At 46.2% G+C, this 23,480-nt stretch overlaps 2 protein-coding genes across 12 annotated transcripts in view; both read left to right on the top strand.

The window, feature by feature from the left end:
- The window catches only part of LOC105701092 (microtubule-associated protein futsch), a 110,833-nt gene extending 104,800 nt beyond the window's left edge, over positions 1-6,033 (top strand). For all 6 annotated transcript variants that reach the window (XM_023432158.1, XM_023432162.1, XM_023432160.1 and 3 more), the window contains one exon: positions 809-6,033. In XM_023432158.1, coding sequence (XP_023287926.1) covers positions 809-6,009 — 5,201 coding nt within the window. In that variant the 3' untranslated portion in view covers positions 6,010-6,033. The remainder of the gene's footprint in view (positions 1-808) is intronic.
- Positions 6,034-9,033: 3,000 nt separating this feature from the next.
- On the top strand, positions 9,034-21,859 carry LOC111673929. Of its 6 annotated transcripts, none has more exons than XM_023432165.1 (2): positions 9,034-10,154; positions 15,459-21,859. In XM_023432165.1, the coding sequence occupies exon 2, from the start codon at positions 15,751-15,753 to the stop codon at positions 18,316-18,318; it is 2,568 nt and encodes an 855-aa protein (XP_023287933.1). In that variant the 5' UTR covers positions 9,034-10,154; positions 15,459-15,750; the 3' UTR covers positions 18,319-21,859. The 6 variants fall into 6 exon arrangements, with proteins under 6 accessions (XP_023287933.1, XP_023287934.1, XP_023287935.1 ...); XM_023432166.1 differs by having other exon boundaries at positions 15,541-21,859; XM_023432167.1 differs by having other exon boundaries at positions 9,034-10,030; positions 15,541-21,859.
- The last annotated feature ends 1,621 nt before the right edge of the window (positions 21,860-23,480 follow it).

Consider the following 23,480-nt stretch of genomic DNA (forward strand, 5'->3'; position numbering starts at 1 on the left):
GTAACTCGCGAGCATGCACTTACTCGCACCTAGAAATCGTATCCAGCACCGTGCCAGATTTTTATTTCGCCCGATTTGGAGGATTTTTTAAGCTTACTAAGTCTCTTCACGCGAGTCCTCGCCTCGCCGTTTAGGGAGCACCCTAGGCACCCTTTTTTATTCATTCGTTTCCGTATATTTAAAATTCACATTTGCTATCTCGGCCTCTCGATCTATCGATATCGGTTGACGCGTTCGAGCTCTCTCACCTCCGCTCTAACGAAGCACCACGAAGAGGACCTTCCTCGTCTTCGGCATCGCCGATAGCCACGAAACTCGCCTGGCTTGCCTTGGTGGAAGGGTTTCAGCTCGCCAGCCTGAAGCAGCTTCTCGATGTCAAAGAAGTCGTTATAATATGTCACGACGAGCGAACACAAGAGATGAATGCCAAAGCAATGCCACGTCTCACCTTGGTGCGAGGGTTTCCATCTGCCGGCCTCGAACAGCATCTACTTTTCGTTCAGAGGCGACCTCGTCTTCGGAGTGAACCGAGTGAACGCAAACGAGCGGATTGCACTGTTTTCCTTGGTGCCAGGTGGCACTGAAATTGGACTACACTGTAAAAAATTCGGTGTTAAGCTGTGTTAAAATCCGACACCGATCCATGTCCCGTGATTCGTCCACTGACGGTGTCGGAGAACGAAGTCCTTGAACAGGCATTGTTTCAAAACGGTATAAGTACCGAAAGAGAACCGATTTAACACCTTCCGATTTTTTACCGTGTACGCGAGGACCTTGTGCCAGAAAGCGAAAGAACTCTTCTCCACAGACGACTCGGAGATCGAGTACTTCCCTATCTCGCCGACCCTGACGAGGATCCGCGTGCACCGCAAGCTCGCCCAGAAGTCACCCCACCAAAAGTCTAAGTCCTCCACGAGTTCCTCGGAAATGGTTTTCGGGAGGTATAAAAAAACCACGCCTGCCGTGGCCACCACGCTGCTGCAGACAAACTCGAAGACGGACAGCCGGACCTTGCCGGGAAAATCGTACTCCTCTTCGAGGATAACTTCCCCACCTCCTGGGAGACCTCCTTCGAGGGTGGACTCCCCCCAGAACAGGCCACCATCGCCCCCTAGAAGAAGATCATCTCGCAACAATTCGACGTTGAGGTTATATTCCAAAACAAAGGTCTCCAACGTTACGAGCCACAGCGCGAATCCTAGACACGAGCAGTGTTTCTCTGCGGACAACGTGTCCAACATCAGGTTCCTGAGAGACAGACTATCCTGCAAGCTGGAAAAGCACCGGAAGGAGAGAGAAGACGCCCACAGGGTCAGGATGACCAGGACCTCGTCGACCAGTCCAGTGGTTGCGAGGACCAAAGTGTCTACCGAGATCCAGAGCGGAAAATCGGAGCCGTGTCTAGTCAGAAACGTCTCTTCGGAGTCTTCGAGTAGAACAGGTGTTGAGAAGGTCAGGACCAGAGTGTCGACCTCGACCAGTCCAGCGTCTAGGACGTCGCGGGACTCCGGAACGAAGGTCGAAGGTAGAAGGTGCCCTGATGAGAGGTCTGGAAAAAGAGTGCCCTCGAAGAGCCCTATGTCCATCAGCTCTAGAGAGTCCACCATAGATCGGCTGACCTCCCCGGAGAGAACCTGCAGCCATGGGAGCTCTTCAAGGATATCGACCGTTGCGCAGGCAAAAATGGCTTCCAAGTGCAGGAAGATCACGAAGAAGGAACAGGAGGAAACTTGCAAGAGACTGAGTCGTTCGCCAGAGCTAATCTCGCCTACGGAGGTGCAGAAGATCGTCCAGAAGCAGAAGGACTCCAAGGATGCCTCGACGAGGACGCTGCCTTCGGGCACGGTGCTGAAGAGCTCGACGACTTTGTACTCCTCGTCACTGAATAGCAAGCACAAGAACCCTGAAGACAAGTCCCTGAAAGTCACCGTGGCGATCACGTCAAAGGGAAGGGAATTTCTAAGGCGAAACACCGAGACCACGAGCACGAATCCTAGCTCCAGGACCTCTTCGGCAACGACATCACCGTTGGTCAGCAGGAAGGCGACGACTCTCCTGCAACCCACGGAGTCGACTAAATTAAGGGCGATTACGAGACAATCGGATATGGAGAAGATGAAGAGCGAGACGCTTAAGGTCCTCCCTCCTCCGAGTTTAGCGGATAATACGAGCGACCTTAATCGGAAGAAGAGATCGAAAGAAAGGTTGCAAACTATAGTGAAGTCTGCGATCAAGAAGCCGGAGACCATCACGATAGACCCCGAAGACAAGGACCAGAGGACGGAGAAGAAGAAGAAGAAGGAGAAGAACAGCGAGACCTCGAAAAGTAAGAAAATATCAAACGGCAAGAAGAGCGACAGCGAGAAGAAACAGCGAAAAAGTAAAAATCCTTCCGATCGCGAGGACATATCGAAGAGGTGCCACATTGGAAAGAAAAAGGTGGAGGTGACCGCCGACGAGATCACCAGACACGGGGAAGTGATGAAGTCGAATACGTTTTTCCAAAATCTGTTCCTCAGGAACGTGTCACCTACGCCATCGCAGAGCAGCGTCGTTAGGAAAAACTCGGTTTTGGAGAGAGTAAAAATTTTCCAGGAAGGCAGGAGTGACAGATTCCGGTCGGAGCCATCGCTCAGGTCGATCAACATTTATCTGTCCCACAAAAGACCCGTTTCAAACTCGAAGTTCAAGAATTGGGAGCACGAAAGCTCCTCTTCAAGGTCCTCCAGCCCGTACGGAGTTTGTTGGCCTGGCAGGTCGGTTTTCAAAAAGATCAGCAAATTCGAAAGTCTCCTCAGCGTGGACGAATATCCGCCCGATTACAGGTCAACGTCTTCTCTTCGAAGTAGAAGTCCAGATTTCTCCCGCGAGGTCTTGAAGGGAAGAAGCTCCAGCGAACCGCCTCTGAGAATGTTACCCGAGGACAAAGAAAAAAGTCCCAAAGCGTCCAGAACGAGTTCTCCGTCTCCGGCAAGGTCCGATATACCCCAACGGGTCCAATCATTAAAAACCCCAGAAAGTCTAGGGACATTTATCCTGAAGAAGGCCAGAGCCAGAAGTGTAGGCGAAGCTGACCAAAGACCCATATCACCGAAACAGAGATTCGGCTCCAGCTTATCACTGACAAGGAGCACGAGTTCCCTGATGTCCTCCCAGGTAGATCGCGAAGACAGCCATCAGTACGTCTTGGAGATGTTGCACTACAGAAGGAAGTCGAAGAGATATCGCGAGCTTCACGACTTCTACGCAAGTCTCGAAAGGATGGGCGAGTTGGAAAGGACCACGTCAACTGGGGATCTGCGACCAAGGCTGAGGAACGAGGAGATCATCGACTACGACAGATGGAAGGAGGTCAGGACCAAGGAGCGAGCAGAAAGGGAGCTGAAGATACTTTACGATAAACTGCAGGCAGCCCAGAAAGAAAAGGACTTCCTGTTCAGGCCAAAGGACGTCGAGAGGTACCGCTGGCGAGGAGACTCCGGGCTCAGGTGTAAGGAAAAATCGGTGGAAAACATCAGGGAGCACTTCAAGAAGCTGGAAAACGAAGAGAGCGAGCTAGAGTCTTCACGAAGGCGCGAGATCTCGTCTAAAAAGGACGTCTACAAACCTCTATGGAGAGGCAGCACCGTGATGAACGTAGCGAACACGATTATCAGAAAAGCTGCAGAGTCCCACGCGGAGTCGGATAGATCGGTTCTCCATCCATCCCTGCAAAGAAGCCTTGGTGGTAGCAAGAAATTCTGGAGCAGCCTCTCCGTGGAGCAAGTGAACACCCTGAAGAACCAACTAAACGAGATCTACGGCAGCGAAAATGGTAAATCGAAAACGTCGATCTCAAAGGCGGATTACGAGATAGTAGTACCACCAAAAGAAGGTGGGATCCTTACGATTCCTCAAGAAGAAGTCAAGGGTCTTCACGTACGTTGTCATTCCTTGCTGGGCTCGGATAATCGTGACGGAGGAACGAAACAGGATCCTGGGTCCGGCGATCGACTCGAGCCTACCTTGAAGAGGAGCAACTCGATCGGTCGTGGAAGGACTCTGGAGAGGTCTCAATCGGATCGAGTGGTACCGCCGATGAGCGAGCTGGAGAAGAAGAGATTGTCCTTGACCCTGAGCCAAGAGATCCTGGACAAGGTTTCCAAGAGAAAACCTTCGGGTTCCTTGCAGCCTCGTGAAACTCGTGGAGCCTTCGCGGCAGCATTGGCAATCCCGAAGGGCTCGACCTCCGCCAGGAGCACATCTCCAAGAACTTGCTACTCCCTGGAGATGTCGGAAGACGGTGCAACAAAATCCAAAGAGAAAAATGATTTTTTGCTGGTGCTAGCGCCAGATAGCGAGGGTACCGCAGGCAAGAAGAGAGTGGAAAACGTCCTCGAAGAGTGGTCCAAGAAGTCAGCTCCTACCTCTTCGGCACCAACCGAAGACGGTACGTCGAAGACGTCTCGACCCACCTCTGGGAGCGAAGTCGAAAGCAACACGGAGAGCTCCGACGCGTCCGTGAGGACCGTCATCCACCAGACGCATCCAGAAGAGGTGCCCCGCAAGGTGGATTTCTTCGAGCACGTGGGCGAAGAGAGAAACGAGCCAAGAAAGCCTCCCAAATACGTCGGCCACCCCCACCGCCTCTCCTCGTCGCAGAGTTTCGCAGACCTGAAGGAGCTCTTCGGAGAACGCGAGTCCGCGAAGTACGGCACGATCCCACTCTTCAGGTCCAGAGCTCGGTCCACGTCGCCCGGAAGTCCGCCGACCTCTCCCGGAAGTCACCAGTGTGCACGCTTGCGTGACACCTACGAACGCACCCGTAGCGTCAGCCCACGAACAGTGTCTACGTCTTCCTGCAGTCTGGACAGCATATGGCAGAGAAGCTCTTCCCCGGACCCTGAAAAGTACTGGAGAGCGTACCTGAAGCTGGTGAAGAGCGGCGCCGTGAAGCGGCTGAGAGCGAAATTCGAGAGCCTCGAAGAACTGCACCAAGACCGGAACCGTGTGGTCCAGATCCCGAAGAGGTTCCAGAGCGACCCGGAGCTCACCAGGAACCTGTTGAAGAGAGGCAATCTAGGGAACCAGTGCACCAAGGCAGTGGTGAAGATCCACGAGTGCAGCGACGTGAATTGGCTGAGAAGGAAGTACGAGCCCATCCGAGGGAGGACCAGGAAGAGAGGGACCTCGCCCATACCGAAGGTCCCACTGAGGCTGGAAGACCTGGGCATGCCTCGCATCAACGTGATCAGCAAGCTGGCCGAGCTGAAGGACTCCGTAAGAGCGTCCTCTTCGGCGTCCTCTTCGTCTTTTATGCGCGAGGCCGAAACCAGGGAACTTCGGGCCAGGAGGCCGGTTGGCAAAGTCCGTAAGAGATTCGAGCGGGACCAGGAGCGAGGTGACTCAGGTGAGGTCTTCTCTTCGTCGCCGAGCCTGCACGAGCTTCGGGATATAGCACCGTATTTGGCCGGTCGGTGGGTAGCACACAAGTATCCTAGACGCCACGACAACGCGCGTTCCCTGTCATCGCCCGACTTGAGCCTGGAGGAAGGGAGCGGCAAAGGTCCTGAAGGTCCTGGAGGTGGAGGGGTAGTCCCGCCGCGCCGGCATCGAAGCCCACGCCCGGGATCGGAGAAGCCCAGGGCCTCTTCGGCGTCTCCGGTGGGACCCAGAAGACCCACGTCCATCCTGAAACACCCGAACGAGCGCAAGGACCCCTTCGCCGACCAACATTTCGATCCCAGCAAACACCGGCCGAGGTACAGGTACCAACCTCCGCCACCCTCACCTCCGGCAGCCCGCCGAAACTTCAGACCCTGGTGGCCTCCCCTTCCCACCTACACCGCCAGGCCCACCGTCACCTTCGAAGGTCCGGACCACTTGATGTCATGGTTCTCTGAGATTTCTCAACCAGGGGGCGCGCTGCCTTTGGTCCGCTCCAAGGAGACCACGGTCTCCGATGGTCGGCCTCCTTGGACCCCAGATGCTGCGCGCTGCTCTCGCACCTCACCCTTATCGATAGATTAGAGAGAGCACCGCCTTTAGACACCTTGGGAAGGTGGAACCACGATACGGTCAAGGTAGAGCCGCATGCTTGGCGTAGGTGGTGCACTCCTGAGGATTAGCGAGCGACCCGAAGTTGGGGTGATCAACGCGCCCTATCCGGTAGATCTCTTTCTCCTCCTACTCGTTCTCAATGAGAATTGTGATGGACACTATCAACGATGACCAGCAAGCCATCAATTGTACATAATAATGTGGAGGCCAGGGCGAACGAATCAGGGAAAGGATTTATCGGAATATTCTTAGAGTGGGATAGTCTTCAGGGTCGAAGAATGGAGGTTTTTGTTGGTTACGATCTTGGGTTGGATGCTGAAATTGCAGGGCATTCTCGACAGGCTCACAGATTACGGGTTCTGTCATTGCGATCGCATGTCGGGATTGAGTGCACAATCGGAGCAAAAGGGTCGAATAACTTTGAAAAGTGGCGCGTCCGGTGTCCGAGGGAGTGCAGTTAGGGGGTATCCTGGGGTTGTGGTGTGTTTAACTCGCGCCTAACTTTTAACCAGAGTAGAGTTAACCGGCACACTAAGAGTGTCGTCGATAGTTGCACATGTCTATTTTCCTTTTTTCATTTTTTTGTTTCGCCGGAATTTAGAGTACTCGAACGCACCGCCGCCACCGCCGAAAGCTCCACACTACAGAGGCGACCGCCAAGGTAATGCTCTCAGCTGATTGTTAATCCTCCGATGTCATCTCTCTGTCAATGTTGTGTCGAGTAACCCTGTCTTTCGAAGTGCTGAGATGTCACTTAACACGAGGCACCGCGGTTAATCCCGAAATCCTTTTTGGAATTATTCCCAAAAAGGATCTGGCTATCTGCACGAGACGTCTGCACGCGTGTCTACAAACAATGAAAATTTAAATAATATATTAATTTTATCTAGTAATACCTAGGTTATCAGTGAATCGACTAGGTATGAATTTGATGGTTTTCATAAGAAAGATTTTAAAGTTTGGAATCTTCTTTCAATGTCAGGTGTAGATAGAACAGATGAGCATGATTCGTTTGCATCGTGTACGTATGTTAAATATCTAGTTAATTAATTTGTACTTGGCATGTACGATGCACGAATTAAGTTACATCAACCGAATGCACCGGTTTTGATATGCACGTCTCGAATGCATTGTCGCTATCCTCGAAGGCCCTAAACATTGTGTTCGCTATATGACAAGGTAATTGTTCTGCGTTTCTAACCATAATTTTGTATAAACATAGCTTCATGTGTCAGGTGTCGCTCTACAACTAAATAACACCTATAATAATGTCCTTCACTTTGAGTAATACATATTCTCGCCAGTTAAATATGTTGTCAGAAATCACGTTCTTAACTAAACAATGTTTCTCCTGTTTCAATGTTCTCATTAAATTCTGCAACTATATGCCATTACGGCAACGAAATGCCCTACATAAAAACTCTTTTACTCGTATTTTTATAGAATAAATCTTATCACGATTACAATAATTTCCGACTACCCGGAATATTGCATTACATGAAGTTGTATGCACTTATTGAAGTTAAATACGTTATCAGAAATCACGTTCTTACCTAAACAATGTTTCCCCTGTTTCAATGTTCTCATTAAATTCTGCAACTATATGCCATTACGGCAACGAAATGCACTATATAAAAACTCTTTTACTCGTATTTTTATAGAATAAATCTTATCACGATTACAATAATTTCCGACTACCCGGAACATTGCATTGCACGGAGTTGTATGCACTTATTGAAGGGAATTTACGGTGCATTGACATCGGCTTCGAAATCGACGTGCGACGCGTCGTTCGTAGAAACAGGCCTGCAAGAATCTAGTCAATATAGTCCGCGATTAAAATTCATAACTTCGTTTCAATTTCAATCAGCATCGTCTGGTCGACGGAGTTGAATCATGGCCGACACGTTGCGTGGATTTTCATTGAGGTCAAATGACGATTGCCCGAGAGGTCAGCCGATGCACGTCGGTGCGCCCTGGATAACGAGATCACAGGTTTCAAATTTACCGAAACGACATCGACATGAAACGAAAGACTTTAAACAATTCCAGGATTAAATGACAGGGGACAATTTAGGGTCCTTGAAAACGCAGTTTGGATCGGTAGGTCCGCGCAATTGAGGGCTCACTTAATCTCTTACGCTACGGATGTAGGACTCTTCAGGAAACCCCTAATAACAGCTGCGATCGTAACACGATCTTGCGATTTGTCGGAAATAAACGTGACTCCTCCGGTGTTACCATCGGGTGTGGATCGGCGATCTGCAACCGAGTGCCAAGTGCTTTAATTACTCCCGAAGGCCTTCGAGATGTGCCAGGGTCTGTTTACCGGAGGACGAGAATGTCGCTCCTTCTTCTGGCCCAGCTCCGAAAACCTTGGTTGAAAATATTCTTCCTCGTTTTTGGGTAACTTCTCCCTGATGGTCGAGGTCGAGGTCCGTCTCGTTAAGGTTTGGGATGAAGGGTCTCATACCGTAGAGGAAAAGAAGACCGCCGATTTAATTCCCGGGAGATCTCGGAGAGAGGTACCAACGCCTATTCGTGATCTCCTCGGCCGATGGTACCAGCTCGAAGTATCAGCACCTGCACCTGATTCCGTCGATCGGTAACTTAAGTTTCCCAACGCGTTAGTGCCACGCAAGCTCTAAAATAAGCGATCCCATGACCAGGCGACCTCGACCTCTCCCGAGTCTTGATTTTCCACAACCTCCGAGCCTCGTAGAGACGATTGACGCTTTCCGCTCCCAGTCGACGGGGTAATATCTGCCTCCTGGAGGTCGAGGTCCGTCTCGTTAAGGTTTGGGATGAAGGGTCTCAAACCGTAGAGGAAAAGAAGTCAGTCTGATAAGACCTCTGGTAAAAGATCCACAAACGAGCGTCTCGATAACGCGGAAAGAGCGGTGAGCTACACACCCGTCCAATGAACATGCTTTATCTAATCTACCGTGATAATTGACGTGGTCTTGGTTGTTAACTCGGTTGTTAACTCTACGCTCGAAGAAGAGTGCCTCAGTTCACGAGGGGCGTCGAAAAAGCGTGGGCGAACTTTGTCGATTTTTATCACAAACATATTTTCAATGACATTGGTGAATTTTATAAATTTAACACACGGTTAGATGTAAGGCAACCCGTGGGTAGGAAGCGCAAAACTTGATACCTTCGATGCACAACTAATAAATGAAATTGAAAAAGAACGATCATGCCGAAGAAGTGAACTCAGTGAATTATGAATTTCAATATATATTTCAATTTTATTGCGAGGAACTAGGGGAATTGTGAATTTAAATGTGGAGTAGGTGAAGAAACGTCGTAAATTGTTGAAATAAAAAATTCGGTATGTGGCGCGTTTAAAAAAATTCAGTGAGCAATGATTCGAAGTGGTTCCGGTGACGACATGCGCTCCAAGAGGGAAGGACCCTCGCAATTATTCGTCACACATTGTCCTCTCGGAATCTTATCACAACAATTGACGAATCCGTTCCGACGACTACCTCCACCGCCTGAAATCGAGTGACGTCGAAAGTTGCGACATTGCTTCGACGTAGTCCGAACTTCGCCATTCTTGCACGACGTGTGGAGGAGCGTCGCGACTTTGTAGACGAGGAGGCGAAAGTGCGTGAATAAAAGATAGAAAAGTGGAAAACGTCATTTAGGTCAAATTCATATTCCGGGTTCTCGAGTCCCCCGACGTGGCAGTGTTCTGAAGAAATTTAAATAAATGTCAAAGAATTTTTGAAACGTAAACAGTGACAAATGGAAGCGCCAAAATTTGGGAATTAATTTGCAAGATGGTAGATTAAAATTTAAACTGATATAACAGTGAAATAATTTTCCGGCGTCATCGAGGACCTTTAAATCTCGGAAAATGAGCGAGGAATTTTAACTAGTGATTACGTGGAGGAATTGTTACGTGTTCATAAGTTATCAATCGTGCCTTGGAACGAAGGTCAATTGATAGCACCGAACCAAACGATCGGTGAACGTCGATATGGTATTGTTCCCCGAGGTTGGGCTAAAGTATTTGAGGTCTCAAGAAAAATTACTCGTTACGTCTGTAATCGCCGGAACGGTCGACTTATGCAAACCTGTGACGTGAAACAAAAACGCCACAACTGGTAATAATTCATGAAATGTATAAATCAGGCGTTTACTCGCCTTTGAAAAATACTTTGGATATTTTTTATTTCGTCTAAAAATTGTACCGACTTAAAGCCACATTTTCTGGCCTCCAAAAAATCGTTGATAATTAAGATTTTATATGCTCCTTATTTTCCGTCACTAGAAAACGTTGTCGATTAATTTCAATTTTCCATGCCATTGTTTAATGTTGACAATTTCATATTATAAGGATATTTTTGATTTCGTCTAAAAATTGTACCGACTTAAAGACACATTTTCTGGCTTTCACAAAATCGTTGATAATTAAGGTTTCATATGCTCATTATTTTCCGTCACTCTAGAAAACGTTGTCGATTAATTTCAGTTTTCCATACCATTGTTTAATGTCGACGATTTAATGTTTCGCAAACGAGAATGCGACGACACACGTCGGTGGTTTCATCATCCGCGATATTTTTAACGATTAATTTGCATTAAAGATGCCTCCTCGATGGCTGCGTTGTTGTCGAGTAACATTGATCGAAATAAAAGTCCGATGATTCCATCAGCGAAATGACATCCGATGACTGCATCATGATCTTGTCTCGGTCGTTATGCGGTCAGGGTGAGACGTTACATACATTAAGGAAAGGAGAAATTAAGTGATTAGCATTAAAGAATTAGTAACGTGGCATTTATTTCGTGGAAACTGTACCAAGTCGCACGACTAACGGAACAGCTAATTAGGGATTTGAATTGAATGCATTAACGGGGTGTGAGAGTGCAAGTAACATCATTCTCAGGTGTTAAAGATGTTCCGGTTTATATGAAAAAAAAAGTATTATAACAGAGAGACTCGTAACTGGCACTTGGAATACATTTCTTCCCGTGGCTGTCAATAAATCAGGGAATCGGGACAAGATTAGCTAGATCCACTTTTAAAAAAGACCTCAAAAATTCAGAACCTCGGCCAAGGCCAGAGGCTTTTTTTAGAAAGCGAGATTTAAGTCTATTTTAAAATGCATTCCGGAAGCCCTGAAATAAATAAGAATTTTCCAAGCGCTTTGTTCAATTTCTTTTCTCAATAGTTTCTGCTTCCGATTAACTCCCGAACTGGTCATTAATTATCGCAATGATGGCTCGGTACGAGTGAACATGGCGTAACAGGAAAAACGCGGTAGAGCAATCGCAAGTATTATTAACGAAGCCAGCCGAGCGAGATTAACGAGTGATTGCTCAAGGAGAGTTCTTCCTCTCGTTTTCCCTGGCGTGTTAGGCCGCGATTAATGTCTAGTTTTCAGCAGTTCGATTCCCTAATTTCACCAACAGATCAATCCCGATTACATTTTTGACCTACTCAAACGAGAATTCAATTCAGCGCTGAAAACGAATCGAGGGAAATAATCAGAGTGATAAGATTTCGCAGGATTTTCACATCTACCACCAACATACAAAAAGAATGACAAGAGAAAATATCGCTAATTTTCTCTGCTTTTTAATTCGCCGATATTTTTCGTCCCCTGGTACGTTCTCACTTTTTATTCAGTCCTTGGTTCGAGGGCCTTCCGGTATCTTTTTTAATAAAAATTCACATCTACAATTCTCGGCTGCAATTGTCCTCGTAACACTACTCGCGGTTAAGTACGTGATCAGCTGTCCGAATGACCATCTTCTTCATTTCTCCTCCCGTCATAAGGTATTACGGTATCCTGTTCTTGTCCTGGCGCGGGTATACACCCGACAGGATATGGACGCACAATGCATACATGCAACGCATTCGTAAAACCCGTAAATACATTCACCCACCCCAAGGTAGGTTAGGGATTACCAATACCCGTGAAACTCTGCTCATTAACGCCAGAAATAAGTAATTCGATCCCTAGACACGAAGTCTCCCCTCACCTCCATTAGCATCGAGAGGTTAAACGACCCTCCAGCGATAAGAATCACTGATTGCAGTCAATACTCGGTCGAGTCACCCAAGTACTCTCTCTTAAATTTCCCTCAATTTTCCAAGTGCCCAAAAGTCGGAAGACCGCTAAACAAAAATTACACAGTATTAAGAAACTCAGACCTAGTCATTATCTGCGATGTTCACCCTGGCGTGTCAAATTGGACAATGAATATCGTCAGAATATCCTTAATAATTCTTTTCCATTTCAATTAATCAACCCCTACAGTCTATAGATAGTCGAATATAATTTTTAAAAATCCGGTAGAATTCGTTCCAGCGTTCTCCAGGCCTTTTAGGGTCCGCTTTATTCTCTCAAGGCTAAGCGTTGATCTTCAAAATTTCTTTCCTCGATTTTTACTGGAAAATCGATCACTCTCGAATTAGCTAGTCCATTCGGTTAGCGGTTCATGGAGGGCCTTCTTCAGGTTAGGTTTGCCGACAATTCACAGCGGTTCCGTCCGGTCGGATAAGCGATCTTCGGCGTTCAGAGAGCGGAACGCTCGAGACCGGATGAGAACCTCCATTTGCCGTGAATGAGTCGGGCGAAGTTCGACGCAAGCGATGCAAGCGGAGTCGCGAACTCGCGTTGCATTGTCTTAGGGCCCATGGATCCCCCTGGTCCCCTTGGTCCCTCTGGCCCCCCCGGTCCCCTTGGTCCCCCTGGTCCCCCTGGTCCCCCTGGTCCCTCTGGTCCCCTTGGTCCCGCTGGTCCCTCTGGTCCCCTTGGTCCCCTTGGTCCCCCTAGTCTGCCTGATCCCCCTGGTCCCCCTGGTCCCCCTGGCCTCCCTGGTCCCCTGGGCCCCTAAAGGCAGGCCCACGCGACGCTTCTCCAATCCATTTTAATTTACCTTTCGTTCATTGAAATGGCATTGAACTCGACTTGAACCTACGCAATGCTACGCACGCCGCGCGTAACGAAAACATGCGGAATGGTTAAATAACGAAGTCTTTGATGACGTTAAAAAATAACACTTCTCTTTTTTTTTTTTAATAAAATGAAATTATTCTTTTCTTGTAAAAAAATAACGACACGTAGTATAACATTTCTTATGTTTGCGTTGTTGTTGACTTGGGAATAATACCTATGGATTTATAAGCCATGTTTTTCGATTTATTCAATTAGCAACCGTGATGGGTACGGGTGTCTTGAGGAGATTATCGTTGAAAGAATGCATGGGTACCCTGATAAGAATGCCCGTGTACATTGACATACTCAATCGGTTATTCTGATGCCACAATAAATTGCAATAAAATTACATTGTCTCGGTAATATTACATTCAGGGTCTGAGTTAATGAAGATTATAACGTAATGTCGGATTTAATCCAAGTATAAATAAGCTAACACGGAAGGCATACCGTGTTACGGGTATTTATACATTTTCTAACTTGTAGTTCTTCCGCTTTGCATTTTTCTACGTGAAGCTTCACTTATGTGTGTAAATTTATATGGAGCTTTGTCAGGGTATATTGGGTGGAATATTAATGAAAATTCTCACAAGTCGGTCGCGTGGCGTAGCGTAACGACGTAAGGCGTCACGTAGGCCTAGCGGGTACCAACCTTAAGTAAGTTAGTCCCCGAGAGACTCCTGAGGCCCTGGGACCCCCAGGCCCCGGAGCCTCAGGAAGGGGGCCCAGTCTTGCTCGGGCCATTGGAATAAGAGGCGTCCCGAGAAGAGCCGAGGCTCTTCATGGCAAACAAACGTGACTTCCGAGTCCCTCGGGGACTCTTCCGGGTGTGTTCGATGATTGTCTTGGATTTCGCGGAGCCCGCTCGGGTTTATCGACTCTATCGAACACCTGGTGAATCCTTCCGGATTTACTTCCAGGATAACTTTACGAGAAGTGCCACCAATAACAGATCAAAAGTCTCCAAAGTATAATTCGCTCGATATCTGAGTTACATTTTGTTCGTCGATTACTTCGAGACTTCAAATACTGTAAAAGAGGTGAAACCGATAACAAATGAAAAATATCCAAAGTTTATTTCACTCGATTTCTGACTTATATTTTGTTCGTCGATTACTTCGAGACTTCAAATACTTTAAAAGAAGTGCCACCAATAATAGATCAAAAGTCTCCAAAATATAATTCACTCGATATCTAAGTTACATTTTGTTCGTCGATTACTTCGAGACTTCCAGTACTTTAAAAGAAGTGAAACCGATAACAAATGAAAAATATCCAAAGTTTATTTCACTCGATATCTGAATTATATTTTGTTCGTCGTTTACTTCGAGACTTCAAATACTTTAAAAGAAGTGCCACCAATAATAGATCAAAAGTCTCCAAAGTATAATTCACTCGATATCTAAGTTACATTTTGTTCGTCGATTACTTCGAGACTTCCAATACTTTAAAAGAGGTGAAACCGATAACAAATGAAAAATATCCAAACTATAATTCACGCGATGTTAAGGCACTTAATATTTAAATGACATTTCGTTCATCGATTCATTCAAGACTTGAAATACTTAAGAGGATATGAAAGGCGTTAAAAAATTTAATCGACGTCGATAAAAGTAAAATTCATCTATACCCTTTTTGGGGGGATTGCCGTTTTGAATACTCAAGTGGGAACATAAACTGGTGCGTCCTATTACCGACATTTATATTTATGTTGAAGTCTTTTACTGTCTATGTTCAGAATTATACGAACCATATGTCATTTCGGTAAAGTAATGACAAAAAGATCGATGCACAGCTGTCGAAATCCTATGAATTCGTGATCGTTTATATTTTGACGAACCATCGTCGCCATCTGTGACGTTTAAATGCAACTCAATTTTTCCTCTAAATGCACGTGTTAACCGCAGGACAAGCCAGCAATTGTTGGCGAAAGTATTTACCGCATTTTCCCATCTGACTCTATAATATTCCATTTCTACGGTATTCTAAATTGTCCGAGCTAGATCCTGAAATTCTTCATTTTCGATTCTAACCCTCCAGGAAGCGTAAAACCTCGAAAACGTGCCCGGACCCCGCCATGTTGGTTCCAGTCCATGATAAGTAAATAAATTTTTTATGAAAAATGAAATTTCATGAGTTACGGGACCTACTTTAGGGCCTCCATATCCACGTGGTAAAATTTAAAACGAATCGATACACCCAATTCGGAGAATACTTTCCCCAACGATTTGACTTCTTAGATATGTATATAGGCTGATTCTTTCATATCCTCTTAACTCTTTGAAGCACGGTGGTATTAAAAGTGTCCCACCTTTATAATGCGTGTACATGCACGGTGGGACTATTTGAACCCCACCCTAAAACAGCAAACTTAATTGAATGATTATAATATTTTTATCCATTTATATTATGTTATTCCTTCATTAATAAAAATAAACCAACTTTATTCAATTTAAAAAGGAATAAAATTTCTGGGCAACATGGACCTTTTTATTTTCTAAAATTCCGTGCCTCAAAGGGTAAAATGTTTACTCCCGTGCAGGTTCGCGAGTGAAATAGTGGAGTTCGATGCCGATGAGATCTGAGGATTATTTTATGACCGATGAAGGACCGAGTAACAGAGGTGAAGAAGAAATATCGAGTCCATTCCAGAAGAGCTTCCTGAAGACGTCGCAAGTTTTGGCGGACTCTTTAGAGGCTGTGCCAATTATTCCAGAAGCCTGGTAATTACCGAGTTCCATCTACGTCGGCCATGTCGACCACTTCGGCGTTGCCCAGAGTCGAAGATCTGGAGCGGAGTCAACAATGGGCGGCTTTGAGGAGCGACATCGACGACTTCGAGCGGATATACGCGAAGAAAGTCACCAGAACAAGGGCTCCGATGATCGATGCCCCAGAAGAACGTCAAACTCGGCGCCGTTCCATGCCGGAGCAGCAGAGAGTTGACATCGTCTACGGGAAAATGGCCAAAAACCAGAGCGCGACCTCGAAGAGGGCCAACAATTCGACCAACGAAAATTGGGGGTGGAAACCAAGGACGGAATTCGAGAGAAGATACTTCTCCGAAAGTTGCTATCAGCGAATCGAACACGAAAGGAAACCCAGTCCGACGTTTTACGAGAACGAAGGATTCCTTCGAAGCAACGCGTCTGACCATAACGGCATGAGGGATTCCTTCTCACCAGGAATGCTGGAAGACGCGAAAAGAGACCCTCTTCAGGGTTCATGGAACCGTGCCGGAGATGAAAAAGTCCTCCGGTTCTTCGGCAACGAGGGATCGGACTATCAAGGGAGCAGAGAGAGACTGCACGAGATTTTTGAACACAATCGGTTCCTAAGGAGACAATTTTTTGCCAACCTGCCGGCGAACGAGAATAATTCCTCGGAACGATTTAATGTTTCCGGGGGCTCCGTTGACGACTTGACGAAACGAAATCACGATGTCGTTGCCAGACCCTACGGTAATGGTTTTGGTAGTACAGAAACCGTGACCAGCCAGAGCAACCAGTCGGCCTCCAGCATCGGTGAAAAAAGGTCCAGGGCGAATTTCGGGAACACTCCAGAAGTTTTGGAAACTCGAGGACCCTCTGGAAGTCCTCGAAGAAGTCAAAAGTTCACCTCGAGGGATTCGAAAGAAGAACGGGTCGACGAATCCTCGGAGTTCGCTGATAAAATTGTTCCGAAGATCGATTTACGACCCAATGTCCCCAGCGACTGGAAGCGATACCTCGAAGAGGGAGAACGAAAAGTCGAAATCGGTTCCGATGTTCCTAGAAGTACTTGCAATTTTTCCAGGAGTTATAATATCGAAAACACGAATAATCAGGACGACGCGGGAAGTGGTTCGGACGTCGTGGACTTTTCTGTCGAAGTTCCGGAGTTAAAAAATTCCGAGGTCTCTATAAATGAGTCCGTTCTTGATAACGGACAAACCATGGATCTGGTAAAGAAGGCTTCTCATTCAACGCGCGATAATTCTGGTATCGCGAGAGCTTCTATTTATGAAGTCGAGTCAGAGGGATTGAAGTTATTGAACTCCTTGGAGTCTCGAATAGAAGCTCGGAAGGAGACGAGTTCCGAACGTCGTTCAATGGTTCCTTTGAGTTCCAACCCTTCCCATGACGATTACAAAATCTCGCCATGGGGGGACTGTAACAACGATTGTTCTCACGTGACAGCCGTGATGACGAGACCAAAAAGGAACAGGTCTTACGATCTCCGAAAATCATTGCCCAACCTTTCGACTCGCGAGTCGTGTCGCGACTCTTCAGGGTCCATAGCACGACTCTCCGTCAATGGACTTTCAGCCGACGTATCCAGAAGCTGGGAGTTCGACTTGAATGCCCAGGAAAAACCTAAAACTAGTCCATACTTTCCTTTGAGGCCTGCGGAAGCTACCAAGCTCTACAAGTCTCCCAGGTCATCCTCAAGGTTCACCTCTGAAGATACCGATCAGCAGGAGGAGTACGAAGAATACGCCTTGAAGTTTTACAGAGCATGTCTTCAGCTGTCGGCAGACACCGTTACGTCTCAAGAGACCCGGAGAGTCCTTGCTCGTTCGCAGAAAAGGATTCCACCACCTCTGGACCTCTCCAGGGTGTACGAGCTGGCCGACCACGAGGACGAGGACCGGAAGATGCTGAAGAACTACGCGGTGGACGTGTCGGTGTTGCAGAACCACGACGGGCCCCAAACTGCAGTCCTGACGGTGATCAACGACGAGGAGGAAGACGAGGGACCTCGTCAAAGAATCATCGACGAGGCCAAGATCAGCGAGGCGCTCTTCAGGACCAGCGAGGACCTCCTCGAGTTGTCCTCGAAGATGTCGAGGATCTCCGTGAAACAAATGGCGACCAAGGACGAGGCCAGGACCAGGGCTCGTCTGATCGCGGCCAAGGCTCTGAATAAATCCTGCAACGACATTTCCACCGCCGAAGACCTGCAATCTCCCCAGCTGGTGAACAACTTCAAGAACTCCATGATCGATCTCCCCAGGATCACTGGCACCGCCCTGGTTCGACCCTGTTCGTGGATGGATGGTTCCGACAGCGTGTCGAACGGTCCCATCGCCGGTCCCACCTCGGAACACCGGATGTCCCCTGACGGACTCACTCCAGGAAGCGGAACCACGGTTCCCTCGGTCTATGGACCCATTCCCTACAGTCAGTACTCGTCCTGCTTTAATACCATTCCGGGCGTACCTTTTGTCGCACGGAGACGAACCCCGATTCCCCTTTTTGGTCTCGTTAACCTAGGTCAACGAGAACCGGTCCCACGTGCTCCGTGGTTCCAGGTTCTCCGGGACCGAACTGGAAGATGATTTTCAAGGGCCGGGTACAGAAATCATTTTGGCTCTCAACTCGGACCAGAAGAGTTCCTATTTCTTAATAAATTATAATATATTTTTCATTACAATGTGCCAGTACATGTACCTGAAGAATTGTTTAGACAGTTTAGTTAACATCTCCAGGTAGCATAGCCTATTACCTAGAATTTAAAAAATATCATTAATTCATAGAATATTTTTTCAAAATAATTCCGCGATAAATGTTTGCAATCAATCGTTACCGAGCTCGATACCTGACCAGTTTGGTTTTGGCTCCCAGGCAGTCGCAACGTTGAAAACAAATTTTAACGTCAATTTCTATCGGAGGTCCAGTTGCAATCTCCATGGAACTAGCCGAGTGCGGTTCGGAGTTTGATATATCGCAACCCTATTCACGTGAAATCCGTTACAAACTTTACAGTATCCGATGCGCCCATATTTGGAGCCTTCTAGTGTACAGCCTGAATGTACACGAGTTTACACGCCGGGACACAACGTGCTTTCCAATTAGGATTTATGCTAAACTCCGCTAAATGCACTTCTGAAGCAAAGCTCAGCAATTCTGTCAGAAGTTGCCCCGAATGGGCCTGAATATTTCAACCGAGGGCCACTCGGTTTGAATTTCCCCGGTGAATTCGCTGGCCAGATGTAAATCACTATTTTCTGGCACGAACATGAATTCCAGATTCCATGAGAGCCTCCCAAGTGTATCGAAGCTCCCTGACTCTCGGCATACCTTGAATACCTAAAAATCAAAATTGAAAATTCAACATCCACGTTACGGTCCAAGGAACCTCCTGCCACCTTCAAAAAACCTCATGAATAAATAATCACAAGGTGTATTTTCATTAATAATACATCTCAAGACCATTGTTATACTCCAACCTGTTCAACGGAAGGAATTCTCTCCGACTCGAAAATTCTTTCGCTTGAATACCTAAAAATCAAAATTGAAAATTCAAAATTGAAAATTCAAAATCCACGTTACGGTCCAAGGAGCCTCCTGCCACCTTCAAAAAACCTCATGAATAAATAATCACAAGGTGTATTTTCATTAATAATACATCTCAAGACCATTGTTATACTCCAACCTGTTCAACGGAAGGAATTCTCTCCGACTCGAAAATTCCTTCCCTTGAATACCTAAAAATCAAAATTGAAAATTCAAAATCCACGTTACGGTCCAAGGAACCTCCTGCCACCTTCAAAAAATCTCACGAATAAATAATCATAGGGTGTACTTTCATTAATAATACATCTCAAGACCATTATTATACTCCAACCTGTTCAACGGAAGAAATTCCCTCCGACTCGAAAATTCTTTCCCTTGAATACCTAAAAATCAAAATAGAAAATTCAAAATCCACGTTACGGTCCAAGGAACCTCCTGCCACCTTTAAAAAACCTCACGAATAAATAATCACAGGGTGGATTTTCATTAATAATACATCTCAAGACCATTGTTATACTCCAACCTGTTCAACGGAAGGAATTCTCTCCGACTCGAAAATTCTTTCGCTTGAATACCTAAAAATCAAAATTGAAAATTCAAAATCCACGTTACGGTCCAAGGAACCTCCTGCCACCTACAAAAAACCTCACGAATAAATAATCACAGGGTGGATTTTCATTAATAATACATCTCAAGACCATTGTTATACTCCAACCTGTTCAACGGAAGGAATTCTCTCCGACTCGAAAATTCTTTCGCTTGAATACCTAAAAATCAAAATTGAAAATTCAAAATCCACGTTACGGTCCAAGGAACCTCCTGCCACCTTTAAAAAACCTCACGAATAAATAATCACAGGGTGGATTTTCATTAATAATACATCTCAAGACCATTGTTATACTCCAACCTGTTCAACGGAAGGAATTCTCTCCGACTCGAAAATTCTTTCGCTTGAATACCTAAAAATCAAAATTGAAAATTCAAAATCCACGTTACGGTCCAAGGAACCTCCTGCCACCTACAAAAAACCTCACGAATAAATAATCACAGGGTGTACTTTCATTAATAATACATCTCAAGACCATTGTTACACTCCAACCTGTTCAACGGAAGGAATTCTCTCCGACTCGAAAATTCTTTCCCGTCGCAATTACCGGAGTTTGCCGAGTCTCGTTCCGTCAGCTGATTCTGACAAATGGAGGCCCTCGTATCATCGGCAAACAAATGTTTATGCGTGTATTATTCACACGCACGGAGACTCGCCCTGTGCCCATGTAACGACCCATTAACGCCCCCCGTCCACACCCACGTGCTATTTTCTTTCACTCTCGCGTGCCACTTTTAATTTTCCAAGATGCCTATCCTCCCTGCCTGGCAATTGTCGTAATTGCACGCGGATCGGCGCAAAGCCTTCCGGGGTCCCTCTGTACGCGCGTACATTCGAGTACTTTGAACCCCGATAGCTCCTCTTCAACGGAGATAAATCAAACTCGCATACATTTCACTAAGTTGCGGTCGTAGAAAAAATTTAAAAGTTCATACACGTGATTAAAATCGAAATTAAAAATGACCTGACATATAATTAATGCGTCCTTTTGAGGTATTCCTCTTTGTGACGCGTGTAAGAGCAGGGCTCGAGATGAAATCCGCGTAGAAAGCCAAGGCGCAGGCGCAGTGCAGTCCTCGTTGCATCGGATAGACTGCACGGCGCCTCTTGTGCGCCTATCATATCAGTGCTATCGTCAACTCGCTAAGTGACAGACGTGTAGTGCATTATCGTGGACAAATCCCGCAACTCGCTGTCACCAATGGAACCTAAAAACCATTACATCTAAAAATCGCCGAACCATCGATACCCACAACTCGTGATTATCAACCGCGTAAGTTTGCTGGAAAAAGAAAAGAAAAATGAATCCATTAATATTCCCCGAAGTTAATGCCCTAAACTACTGAAATTCTGTGAAAAATAATAGAAATTACCATTTTCTAGGCATAGAAAATATTGGGACATAATAAACGAGTAGATGTAAATATTATAGGGGATACAAGGGGGAGTGATTCAAAGCATGCATCTCTTTTTTAGAGCGTATTGGGAAAAATTCAAGGAAAGGAAACTGTGTTGTCGGGGAAGTGTAAGAAAAGTGTCCTGGGAGCGGTATCGGTTTGGACCGTTTCGCTGCAACGAAGTGCATATGGATTCTGGAGTTTTTGCAAACGATCAATGGGTCGCAGATTATGCAGTTTCGAAACGGGAAAATTGAAAGGGTAACCTCGCGGGTGACACCGAAAGGACAGGGTTAGAGTGACTGGTGCATACGCGAGCACACCTCGCGTGTCGTAAGCGCGTAATTTTACACCGAAGTGCACGTCGGCACAATTTATTATGCAACTCGCGTGTGACTCACGAGTATCGTTTGAAGTTACCGCCCACGTAAACATCATTTACCCTCGGAGCGATGGCCGATCGGATGTCGACATTAAAGAACGATCGCGGGATTAAAGACGGGCCGCGGTCGACGACTCTCGCGCGAAAAACGAATTTGGCGCGAAACTCTGCCGAGGTGTCTTAAGGTGAAGTGAAACACGTCGAGGAACTTGATCGACGTCGATAAAGCGGATTTTTCTAAATGCCTACGTCGCCGACGTTCGTTTTAATATTGACAGCTGAGTCGAATTATATTGGATATTGCACCAAATGGCATACTCCACCTGTCGTTTTCGTACAATATTTATAAAGAAATCGAAGTAAAACTCCAGAAATACTCTGGATTCATGCTTTCCGGGGCCCTAATTAACTGCAGAGGGACCCCCTGCACCATCTGTGATTTCCAGGTCAATTAAATTTTCACTCCGAGACCACGTATTCCCTTCGTTTTAGCATAGAAGCGCATACAACACTTTTTTTGCCTTTATCCCGTTCAAATGCGAGTTTATCGATTACCAGAGTGTTCTAAATTGTCGTAAAATTGTCCTGACCCTTTTGTTTCTCATATCAGAGCTTTTGATAATTGTATATCGATCGAAATATGAGAGCTCGACGCCATTTTGGTTCTGGTCTGGGCTGAGTTAACAAATTTTGATAAAAAATCCAAATTTTGAACGTGTCAGGACAATTCTTAGATGATCAGGAGTGACGTGTCAAAGTTTCGGACAGTTTGGTTTAATACCCTTAGAAAAAAGTGTTGTATTCGAATCGACTGATTTGAGGGAGGGTTTCACTTCACCTTAACGGCGAGACGCCGCAAAGAGATATCGCTCTTTTACGCCGAATGGGTACAAAATCGTCCTGGATTTAAATGCCTACTATCGATCTTCTAGTGGATGAATCATTTACGTATAAATTAATTACACAATTAATGGAAATTTAATTTTAAAAAATTCTGAAAAGGGATCGCTAGCTCGGAGAACCTTCCGTAGTACGAAGCCGTACGCGGTTTACTGCTGAATAGCTGCGAATAAACCACGTTACAGCCGTAAAGTAGGTTGCCAGTCTCCGATCCAATTTCCACCGATTATTTTCCTGCCCTACGGGGATTCCTTCCCGGTAAAGCGGAAACCACGCGTGCGATTTCCGGCCGTTTACGAGGACTTATCGTGTTTCTTCGAGTTTCTCTCCGTAAGCCGACCGGTAATCGATCTTGTTCGATACTACCGAGTACGATCCGATCCTTTGCGGATCTCTTTCACGATCCGCCATCTGTTCCCTCATATATTATTCTCCAAAAACGATATTAAATTAAAAATCGTATTTCGTGATATTTTGATTTCCATTCGTTAACTCAAGCGTTCCTTTGGGCACTGTTTCAACGATACAGGTTTACGTGTTCTGGAAACAGATTCTTCTTTAATTTTGAAATTTCTATAGCGATACTGCAAATACAACTCCGTCTGACGCACTCTGATAACAATATTGAATTAAAAATCATATTCCGCGATATTTTGATTTCTATTCGTAAACTCAAGCGTATCTTTGGGCACTGGAAACAGATTCTTCTTTAATTTTGAAATTTCGATAGCGATACCGCAAACACCAGAGATGAGTTGGGAGATTGCTCACGGGCAGGGTCGCGCGATCGCACCGTGTGCTGCCCTCTGATTTCGTACGTTAGCTTTCACCGTTTTTTGCCCCCAAGGGCGGCGCAACGAATTTCTGGTAGGGGCTCGCGCAATCGCAATGGCTGTACCGTCTACCAGTTGCCGTTGG

The sequence above is a fragment of the Orussus abietinus genome, unplaced genomic scaffold (genome assembly GCF_000612105.2).
Source record: "Orussus abietinus isolate OABI.00-Male unplaced genomic scaffold, Oabi_2.0 scaffold256, whole genome shotgun sequence".
Lineage (NCBI taxonomy): Eukaryota > Metazoa > Arthropoda > Insecta > Hymenoptera > Orussidae > Orussus > Orussus abietinus.

Bases quoted from the DNA above. Each gene is read 5' to 3' on its own strand.
- LOC111673929 (XM_023432165.1), top strand. From the start codon at position 15,751: ATGTCGACCACTTCGGCGTTGCCCAGAGTCGAAGATCTGGAGCGGAGT.